The sequence below is a fragment of the Colobus angolensis genome, unplaced genomic scaffold, assembly GCF_000951035.1.
Source record: "Colobus angolensis palliatus isolate OR3802 unplaced genomic scaffold, Cang.pa_1.0 Scaffold164, whole genome shotgun sequence".
NCBI lineage: Eukaryota > Metazoa > Chordata > Mammalia > Primates > Cercopithecidae > Colobus > Colobus angolensis.
The window spans coordinates 2,576,797-2,588,215 of NW_012114755.1; the positions used below are offsets into that span (position 1 = coordinate 2,576,797).

Genomic DNA, 11,419 nt, shown 5'->3' on the forward strand with positions numbered 1-11,419 from the left:
CTCAATATCACTGATCATTAAGGAAATTCAAATCAAAACCATAATGGGATACCATCTCACACCAGTCAGAATGGCTACTAGTAAAAAGTCAAAAAAGAACAGATGCTAGCGAGGTTGCAGAGAAAAGAAAATACTTGTACACTGTTGGTGGGAGTGTAAATTAGTTCAATCATTGTGGAAAGCAGTATGGTGATTCTTCAAAGAGCTAAAAGCAGAACTACCATTCAGCTGAGCAGTCCCATTACTGGGTATATGCCCAGGGGAATATAAAGCATTGTATCATAAAGACACATGCATGTAAATGTTCACTGCAGCACTATTCACAACAGCAAAGGCATAGAATCAACCTAAGTGCCCATCAATGACATTGAATAAAGAAAATATGGTACCTATACACCATGGAATACTATGCAGCCATAAAAAGAATGAGGTCATGTCTTTTGTGGGAACGTGAATTAAGCTGGAGGCTATCATCCTTAGCAAATGAACACAGGAACATATAACCAAGTACCACATGTTCTCACTTACAAGTGAAAGCTAAATGATGAAAACTTATGAACATAAAGAAGGAAACAAGAGATCAGGGTCTACTTGATGGGGAGTGGGAGGAGGGAAGGGAGCAGAAAAGATAACTATTGAGTACCAGGCTTAATACCTGGGTGATGAAATAATTTATACAGCAAATCCCCATGACACATGTTTACCGATGTACCAAATGTTCACATGTACCCCCAAACCTAAAATAAAAGTTTTAAAAAATGAGGAACATATGCACCATGGAATACTATTCAACCATAAAAAAGAATGAGATCATGTCTTTTGTGGGAACATGGATGGAGCTGGAGACTATTATCCTTAGCAAACTAATTCAGGAACAGAAAACCAAATGCCAAATGTTCTCACTTATAAGTGGGAGCTAAATGATGAGAATTCACAAGACAAAGAAAGGAACAACAACACTGGGGTCTACTCGAGGGCACTGGGTGGAAGGAGGGAGAGGATCAGAAAAGATAGCTATTGGATGCTGAGCTTAATATGTTGGTGTTGAAATAATCTGTACAATAAACCCCCACAACATGAGTTTATCTATGTAACAAACCTTCACATGTACCCCCCAAACCTAAAATAAAAGTTTTTTTGTTTTGTTTTGTTTTAAAGAAGAAGAAGAAGAGATTCGTCCATGTGCAGTGGCTTATGCCTGTAATCCCAGCACTTTGAGAGGCTGAGGCAGGTGGAGCACTTGAGGCCAGGAGTTCAAGACCAGCCAGGTCAACAAGGTGAAACCCCATCTCTAAAAATTTTTAAAAATTAGCCGGGTATGGTAGTGCACACCTGTAATCCCAGCTACTTGGGAGGCTGAGGCATGAGAATCTCTTGAACCCAGCAGGCAGAAGTTGCAGTGAGCCAAGATTGTGCTACCACATTCCAGCCTGGGTGACAGAGTGAGACTATGTCTCAAAAAAAAAAAAAATAGATGTTAAAATTTATTTTTATTTTTATTTTAAGTTATGGGGTACATGTGCAGGATATGCAGGTTTGTTATATAGGTAAATGTGTGCCATGGTGGTTTGTGTACCTATCAACCCATCACCTAGGTATTAAGCCCAGTTTTCCTAATTACTTAGTTTTCCTAATGCTCTCCCTCCCCCTACCCCACCCCACCCCCCGACAGACCCCAGTGTGTGTTCTTCACCTCCCTGTATTCATGTGTTCTCATTGTTCAGTTCCCACTTATAAGTGAGAACGTGCAGTGTTTGGTTTAAAGAATAAATTTTTAAACTTCACATTATATACACACAAATAAGTTGGTAAGGTGATGGATATGTTAATTAGTTTGATTTAGTCTTTCTACAAGGTTGATCAAAACATCACATGGTGCCCCATAAATATATGTAATTGTTAATTAAAAATAAATAAATATGTAAAAATGAATAGGCAAACCACCAACTGGGTAAGTATAATACACATAACCACCAAAGAAATCATTCAGCATATGAAAAAATGTATACAAATTAATACTGAAAAACACAAATACTTAATAAAAATAGGCAAAACTTAGACACTGCCAAAAAATAGAGTAGCTAAAAACACATAAAAGATGCTCAATTTAATAAGTCATTATGGAAATTAAAACACAATTAGATACTACTTAACACTCATTACAATAACTAAAATTCAAACACTGGCAAAACCATGTTTGTTGGGAGCATGTGGAGCAACTGGAGCTCTCATACATTGCTGGTGAGAATGTGAAATGGTACAACCATTTTAGAAAATAGCTTGATAATTTCTTATAGAGTTAAACATACATCTTTCCATCATTCTGCAATTTCATTCCAGGTTGTCTATATAAGAGAAATGAAAACATATATCTACAAAAAGACTTGAATAAGAATGCTTACAGCAGCTTTATTTAAAATAGCCAAAAAATTCATAAAACATCACACGTGTGTCTGTCAATATGAAAATAGCTACACCATAGTACACTCACACAATTAAATAGTACTCAGCTTTATGAAAGGAACAAACTACTGATATATGCGATGCAATAACATAGGTAAATCTTGAAAATATTATGTTGAGTGCAAGAGCCAGAAACAAAAAATACACATATTATGATTCTAAAAAGATACAATTAAAGGTCAGGCAGAACTAATACTTGTTGATTGAAATAGAAACAATGGTTGCCTCTAGGGGCAGGAGGAATGACTGGGAGGAGCACAGGGGAACTTTCAGAGATGATGAAAATATTTTGTCTTGAATAAAGTTTGAGTCACATGGGTGTATTCTTTTAACAAAACTCATTAAGCTGTACATTTATGATCTGTGCATATCATTCTCTTAATTACACCTCAATTAAAAATAATAAAAACTTATTAAAAGATGCAACATTTACAATTAGTATTTGATTTTGTGGAACACATAACTTTTAAAAATATGTGCAATTTAATTAATAAAATATATGCACTGAGCTCTTTGGAATAAAAGGTAAATCTGACATAGAGCCTGTCCTCCAAAAACATAGAGTCTATAAGACCATTGGAAACTTCCAGGATGAATTAGAGAGCCCCCAGAGAGGGAGAATTAGGGCGAAGGCAAAGGGGAAGGGATGGGAAGGCGTGTAGCTGGGATTTTAAGGGATGGCATGTGAAAGGAAACCACAGGAAGACAGTCTACCTCAAACTTTAAATATGTGTTGACATTGATTTATCTAATTTTAAAACTTAATTTCATGTTTGCAAAATTCAAAAGTAGTGAAAGCAATAAATTTAGACAGTTACTCAGATCTGGTAAAAAAAAACTTTTCAGAGGTTTAACATAAAAATTAACCAGTTTGTTCATTTATTAAGCCATTTATTCAACAAAGATTTATTAAGCTAGGGGGATATTCTAAGGTCTACCCAAATGAAAGACAGCTGCTTTTTTGGAGCTAGATTTAAATTTAATTCTTCTAATTTTGTTGAGACAGGAATTGTATGGAAGAGAAAAAGAAACTTATTAAAAATATAACATTCTTTGAGTCCCTATCAAGTGCAGTGACCAAAGAAATGTAGACCTTTTCTGCATTGCTTTCAGCCTTCTGTCAAAGGTAGAATTCATTAAAAATGGGAACAGTTCTGGACCCCAGAGTTGGCAAGGCTCTCATGGGGATGTGGTGGAGGCCGGTGAGTAAGGCAGTTCCAGAGACACTGCACTTAGTGTTTGTTTCATAGGCACTGTCTCACTTAATCCTCACAAGGACTATCTTAACTGTTTTAAGATCAGGGCTGAGAAAGTTTAGCAAATCAGACAGACAGGGGCAAAGTTGCCTCTCAGAGCCACATATATCTGATGGAAGTAGAGGCTGTCCATCTCTATACCAGACTGCTTCCGGACATCTCCAGGGTGCCCTGACTGAAGCATCCTTCACTGTGATCCACCTCAGCAGTGTCCTGCAGAGCCCTCTGGAGAGCCAGCTTGAGGACCAGCTGCCGTAGCCGCCACTGCTTCCTAAAGGAGCCCACGAAGAAGTAAATGATGGGGTTGGCACTGCTGTTAAAACACGACAGGACAACTGAAACTAAATGAATATGACAAAATAACACATCAGAATTCTTCCAGATCCATAATATTAGGAACCACTGAATGCCGAAGGGCAGGCCACAGAGGAGGAAGATCAGCACGGTGAGCAGGATGGTCAGGTACAGCCTGGTCAGTGGCAGACCCCGGGAGCCACAGAGGGTCCTGACCAGCAGGGCCAGGCTGGACCCACAGAGAACCACAAATAAAAACATCAGCCACGCTGCTGTGATGATATCAAATGTCTCACACCAACAAGAGTCACTATCACTAAATAAGAAGCCACAGAACTTCCCTTCCAAGATGCTCAGCAGCAGGGACAGGGCCCAGAGCAGGACACACATGACTGCTGACAGGTGTCTGGGGCGGCGGCAGCGGTACCAGATGGGCCACAGGACGGACAGGCAGCGCTCGGTGCTGATGGCGCTCAGCATGCTCAGGCCTGCAAGGTAGGCACAGGTCATCACAGTGGCAAAGAAGCTAGGGAAATTGATGGAGATGGGATGGACGAAGTTAATGAGGTACTTCAGGCAATCTATCATCGGGAAGCAGAGGAAGAGGAAGTCGGCCCCGGCCAGGCTGAGGAGGTAGACAGAGAAGGCGTTCCTGCGCATGCGGAAGCCCAGGAGCCAGAGCACAAACGCGTTTCCTACCAGCCCTACCAGGGCAATGAAGAGGATCAGGAGGACCAAGATCAGGGTCTCCTTGCCACAAAGCAGAGGAAGGGCTTGATCATTTCCATTCATTGTTGTACTTTCGGTTCCCCAGGCCGGGGTGGTTGGATCCATGTTCAGAAAACCTCCACTGGCGCCCCTGGGAACAAAAACAAAGACTTGAACACCTGCTGCATGTTCACTGATTGTCATGACCAGCCTATTATGTAGTAATTACCTCCCCTGTTTTACAGGAGAGGAAATCAGAGGCTTGAAGAGATTAAGTCATTTATTAAAGGCCAGGGAGTCCTAGCACCTGGATTCAAACTCATTTCTTGCTGACTCTAAATCCTGGGCTCTTTCTATTACAAGATAGATCCTCTACTGATATGGGAATATTCTAAGGCCCAAACACCCGCACTCACTGTTACCATGTCATGTCTCCTAGAGGCAGGAGGAGAAAAGTCTAGGCAGAATATGTGGGACAGCAAGAGACAGGACTCTGAGTGCAGCATCCTTTTTATCCTGGCATACAGATTTCCTCTCAGGGGCCAGAAGAAATGATCCAGGCCATGACCCATGGCCACCCTTACTGACTGAGAGGGGTTCATCAACAGTTAGAATGGAGATCATGATTTAGGGTGATAAAGGAGATGTAACTTCTTGCTAGGACAGGTCTGAGGATGGCCAGGCCTGTCAGGCTAGAAATGGCTCAGTGGGTCAGCTTTATGAAAACAGGAAGAATTTTTCTCTTATCCATTTCTGTGTCCTCAGTGCCTAGTTCAATGTGAGGGCATAGTGGAGAGTCAAGAAGTTTTTTTACCACGAATGAATGAATGAATGAATGAATGCATGGGGAGCCAAGAGTAGTTGAAAATTTGGGCTAAATGGAACACCAACATTTTAAAATGAAATTAGTCACTAAAAAACACACATGTAAAGAAATGAAGAAAACATCACTCCTCATGTTTCCTTCTGGGAAAGCTCTGGTGTATTTGAAGGGATTGCTTCTGCCTGCACAGACAGTGAATAATGGCCACTGTCATATCTTCAATCCAGGAAGGGCTAGTATATGGCTTTTGCTCAGCACCCAAAAGAGTTTTAACTTCCAGTTCATGGAAAGGATTCAGGGTTTATCTGAATTTCTCTGTATCTTGGAGGAAAAGGGGGCAATTTGGGAAAAGGAGAGAGAGGCGGCAATTCAGAGTGTCTAGTGTCTAGGGGTGACTAGGGGGTGTTGAGGTATGTATACATCTAAGGGGGGGACCCATTATTTCCCCCAGATGATTTTGAGCTTTCTTTGCGAATTAAAGCATTTGTGAAAAAGGATCATTTGGGGAAAGGAGTGGGAAATTAGGAAAAAAGAACCAAGTCTACACTGTGCAGGGCTTTGGGGGAAAAGGCAGATGCTTATATCAATTACACTTGGGAAGGAGCCCTTACTCACAGTGGGGTGAACAATAGCAGCTGGCTGAGTGCTCCTCAGGTATAGCCTCTTTAAATCCTCTTCAGAGCCTGGAGAAGTCAGTACTATTATTAGTCCCATTTTACAGATGAGTAGATTAAAGCACAAATATATTGAGTAATATGTTCCAGGTCTCACAAACAAGTGGTAGAGCCTGCATTTGAACCCACACATCTGTGTCAGAGGGCTTGTTCTTAACCAGCCTTGCAGCCCCATTGCAAGGGTTCAGTGCCGACTACACATGAAGAAAGGAGAAAACAACAAGTAATGCTCATATCAAATCCGAAATGGAATGTCAAAATTGCAGTTTTTTTAAGCCTAGATTAAGCAACTTTAAGAAACAGGAAGAGAAATTAATCAAATAAGAAGAGATGAGAATAGAAGCCAACTGATAATAAGCAACTGAGAATAAGCAACTGAATGCAAGAGCTCTTTCTTGCTTCAGAAAAACAGCTGTCAATCACTCCACACTGCAGAAAACTCTCATGGGTTGGAGGCCTCAAAGGGGAAAGTGAATGAGTCCTCCATGGGGGTACAGAATTGGCATCAAGGACTGAATGCATCCATCACGTGCTGTCTTAGTTCCTGTAGCCCTGGTTGGCCTGATGAGGATATGGAGGAAAACTACTTCTGTTGTCATCCCTCAGTGCAGGTTGGCATTTTTATTCGTGGCACTGAACACAGTTTGCACCTGTGTTTTTAAGTGTATGTCTGTTTTTTCTTTTATCTCCCTCATTAAACTCAACATTTTTGTTGTCGTTGTTCACTATTACATCCCCAGCCTCCAGCACATGTCCCTTGGAGGCCATCTATTGTAATATGCTCATGTAACAAAGAAAGAAAGACAGGCTTAATGTGTACAAAACAGTTTCCTGAATCTCATGGTGAAAAGCAGGTCCAATACCAACTCCAGTCTCCTGGGGCTCTGTCCTGGGTTTATTTCTGTTCCATGCCTATATCATTCACTACTTGTGAGGCAGTCTTGAGAAAAATCTCCATTTGAGCACAGATGCTAAAAGAGAATCAGGGACTATAGAGACTGCTAGTTGCCCCAAAAGCCATTCTGCTTTTCTCACACATAATAATTCTGAATCTTAAATCAGAAAAAGGTCCATTATTTCTCAGCTTCCCTTTATGCTGATGGCATCATGTAACCATATGTGATGGTCAAGGGGAGGTGAGAGAAAGTGATATAACCAGCTCCTCCTGTACTCTTTCTTTCTTTCTCTTCTCTCAGGCTGGAATGCTGCTGTGTTTGGGAGCCAGGTAGGACCACGAGGGTAAGGGTACCTCTTTAGGGATGGGGAAATAGAAATTGGAAGGAGCCTTGATGTTTGATGTCTTGGAGTCATCAGCCCAAATCTAATAAACATTCTTTCTGATTATCACTATAATAGGTTTCTTTTTAAAGAAGCCAAAATCATAAACTTAAATTACTTATACCTGTGTATTTATACCTGGGAGTACCTATGTATTCCCAATCCCTTTTTTTCCAACCACATTCCATTCTCAAGGCATTTATGATGATAGAGACCAGTCCAAAGAAGTGACACTAGATGGGAAGGTCAAACAATTAAAAAAAAAAAAAGGGAGGTGATAGAATGAGAAATGGATTCAATCACATTAATAGAGAAAGTCTCAGGAAATACAAACTAAGAAGAGGCTATGGGAAGAAATAGATTCTTCCTATTTGCCATTAGGATCTCATGTCCACCCTTCTCTACCTGCCTTTGCATCCTGGGAGAAGACATGTCTGTGCCTCATCAATGGGCTACCTGGCACTCAGGCTCCAAAGGGACACCTTGACAGGAGATTGAAGGGTGATTTTTAAAAAATTTCCTGGCTCTCTCCCTGCTCCATGAAGGGCTGTGAGTTGGCAGTGGCGGTGTTTTTCTACCTAAGGACATAGCCCTGTCTGGTGGCCCTTTTCTGTAGCCGCAGCTACAGTTACAGTTACAGCTACCACTACAGTACATTCTGAGTTCTCAGAACTTCTCTTTCTCCTTATCACTTCAGACCTAGCAATGGTAACAGCCCTCCACTATCACTTGCCTTTGAGGGCTTCAACATTCTTTAAATAATTTCTTAATCCCTATTCACACCTTTGTAAACAGTCTCTTCACTAAACTCTTCTAAACTACCCCTTTAGAGTGTGTGATGTGTGTTTTCTGCTGAGACAGTGACAGATACAAAGAAAAAACTTTTGAATAACAAGAAAATTGGTGCAACCTGAGGTTATTAATAACAATTTAGCTTAGGGAAGAAATGCCTTCATCCTACCCTGCCCCTAAATTAAAGTTAGCAATTTTTTTCTCTCCATAGTTGCAGATTTGAATGGTTGAAGAAAAGGGGAGAATATAGGTAGATAGAACAGAAGTGGGACGAACCTCTGCTTGACCCCATTCGGATCTCCCACCATCTAAGCTGCCAGCATCCAAAGCTCCCTCAAAGGAGCTTCCTGTCTCCTTTTCCTGATGAATTCATCAGGATGTGGACCAAGGTAAAAACCAAAACTGCCTTTGAAAGAAGATGGTCCTTGAACAAACTCTTACCTTAACACCCTTCTTTCTACTGGAGTTGGTGAGTTGAGAAGTGCTTTCCCGGGACTGGCAAACAGCTGAGGATGGGGAGATGCCTGCAGGAGCTGGAGTGAAAACTGATGGCTAAGTAAAGCTTATCAAGACGCTCAACAACCCTGTGATTTCCTGTACAGAGGGTGCTGGAAAATAAGAGTATGACACATGAAACCACATGAGATGTTTCTCAGCATTTGCCCTGACTCCAATCACTTCTCTTGGTTTCTCCCCTACCCTCTCCGGCCCCACTCCCTGCAAGGAATCACCATCCTGAAGTCTTTTGTTGCCCACAGTGAGCCTCTGCAGGAAGCAGACCCATCAAGCAACATGAGCTTTCATAGCTAAAGAATAGTCTGCCCTCTTCTGGTTGGCATTCAAGGCCCTGGGGCTCACTTGATCTTTTAAAATCAGGTTTATTTCAAATGACACTAAGGTGTACAAAATGAAATGTAAAGTCTCTCCGAGTCTCATTCCCCAAAAGCAACCACTGCATACTGTTTCCATTCTTTTTAAAAAAAGCTTTGCATAATAAAACCATGTTTCTATTTTTGATTTATCAATGTTAACAACTGGATATATTGAGTCTCCTTATAAAATATAGGAGACTTAGCACATCACATGCACCATCTGTCACGTTTCTCCCTCTACATCATGATATTTATTAGCTAGATTATTTTTAGATCATCTAGAGCCAACCAATATTTTCAGCCTTATCTCCTATGACTTCCTTTCATGTGCCTATGCTGCAGCCAAATTGAGTTATAAGTAACAATTATGAAGCATTTAAGACAATCAGAAGAAACTATTCACTCATTTATTGATTCATTCAACACTGTTTATTGTTTGCCTAAGATATGCCAGCTACCGTTGCAGGCAATGAAGACACAATGATGAACACCATACAAGATCATGCCCCTTTGCATTCTAGAGCAGCTGGGTAACCTCAGACAGGGAACATGGGTTGATTGAAGAGAGTTCTGAGACTCAGCATTTTCTTGTATTATACTCTGGTGCAGTGGGCAAAGCATGCATTTGTCCCCAGAAATCTGCTCTCCTCACGAGTAATACCAGGACCTTAGAAAGCTTTAACTTCTGTTACCGTCTAACCTACTGTGCTCTATTATTTTATTTTGATTCTGTTTCCCTCCAACAAATGATACATTTATTATTGTTTTAAATAGTCAGTGTTTGTACAGATTTATCCACATAATCACCAATGCTTTTGCTCATCCTCCCATTTTACATCTCATATCTTCCATTTCTCAAAACACATTCTTCAGGAGTTCCTCTTGTGAGAGTCTCTGCATGGTAAATGCCTCCTTTTATCTGTCTGAAAATGTCACTGTTTCACCCTCATCTTCTAAAGATGGTTTTTCCATGCATGACATTGTAGGGTGATAGTTACTTTCTTCCAGCACACTGAAGATCCACCTTCCGACTGCCAGTGTTACTGCTGTGGCCATCAGTATGGTTACTGTTGCAGCCGTCAGTCAGGTTGCCATTCACTTGTGGTGATCTGCTTTTTTTTTCTCTAAGAGCTTTTATTTTTCTCTGCTATGGTACAGTCTCACCAATTTGTATCTAGTGACTCTTTTTCAAATCTTGTTTGGGATTTGTGGAGTTTCTGAGATTTTACAATTATCATTTAACATTTTTAGACAATTTAATGCTATAATCTCTTAAAATATTACATAACGGTGAAAAACACAAGACTAGGCTACTAGGCATTTCTCCTATGGGACCTTAGCCAAATTTTCTAACTCTTGTGTTTGTTTACTCATCGGTAAAATGGGATAACATTATTAGTCTATAGGTTTGCTGTGAAGATTAATAATTTAATGTATATAAATGATTTACAATAGGAGCACATAGTAAGTACTACATAATTATTACCTCTTATGATCACTTTTAGTATTATCTCTTTCTGGAAGTCTAATTCAACATATGTTAGACCTCTTCTTCTATCGTCCTTATTTCTTAGCCTCTTCCTTATGTCTCATCTCTTTGTCTCTGAGGCTGCTTTCTGGGTAATTTCTTCAGATGTATCTTACAGTTAACTAGATTCTTTCCATTCTGTCTAATCATCTGTTTAATCTATCCACTGATGTTTAAATACAATTTTTATATTACTGATTTCTAGAAGTTCTATTTGATTTTTTTAAAATTATACTTTAAGTTCTGGGATATATGTGCAGACGTGCAGGTTTGTTACCTATGTATATACACGCCATGGTGGTTTGCGACACCCATCAACCTGTTATCTACATTAAGTATTTCTCCTAATGCTATCCCTCTCCTCGCTCCCCACTCCACAACAGGCATGGGTGTGTGATGTTCCCCTCCCTGTATCCATATGTTCTCACTGTTCAGCTACCACACATGAATGAGAACATGCGGTGTTTGGTTTTCTGTTACTGTGTTAGTTTGCTGAGAATGATGGCTTTCCAGTTTCATCCATGTCTCTGCAAAGAACATGAAATCAGCCTTTTTTATGGCTGCATAGAATTCCATGATATATATGTACCACATTTTCTTTATCCAGTCTATCATTGATGGGCATTTGGGCTGGTTCCAGGTCTTTGCTATTGTGAATAGTGCTGCAACAAACATATGTGTGCATGTGTCTTTATAGTAGAATGATTTATAATCCTTTGGGTATATACCCA

The 11,419-nt window shown here is 40.3% G+C and overlaps 1 protein-coding gene across 2 annotated transcripts; it reads right to left on the reverse strand.

The window, feature by feature from the left end:
- Positions 1 to 2,891: 2,891 nt before the first annotated feature.
- On the reverse strand, positions 2,892 to 8,786 carry MRGPRX2 (MAS-related GPR, member X2). 2 transcript variants are annotated; one of them, XM_011937477.1, is made up of 3 exons: positions 7,906 to 7,998; positions 7,621 to 7,729; positions 3,433 to 4,872 (listed from the first exon to the last, which is right to left on the reverse strand). In XM_011937477.1, exon 3 carries the CDS (start codon positions 4,845 to 4,847, stop codon positions 3,855 to 3,857), a length of 993 nt encoding a protein of 330 aa, XP_011792867.1. In that variant the 5' UTR covers positions 4,848 to 4,872; positions 7,621 to 7,729; positions 7,906 to 7,998; the 3' UTR covers positions 3,433 to 3,854. The 2 variants fall into 2 exon arrangements, with proteins under 2 accessions (XP_011792866.1, XP_011792867.1); XM_011937476.1 differs by lacking the exons at positions 7,621 to 7,729; positions 7,906 to 7,998 and adding an exon at positions 8,730 to 8,786 and having other exon boundaries at positions 2,892 to 4,872.
- Between the last annotated feature and the right edge of the window lie 2,633 nt (positions 8,787 to 11,419).

Coding starts and splice junctions, on each gene's coding strand:
- MRGPRX2 (XM_011937476.1), bottom strand. CDS start 4,847: ATGGATCCAACCACCCCGGCCTGGGGAACCGAAAGTACAACAATGAAT.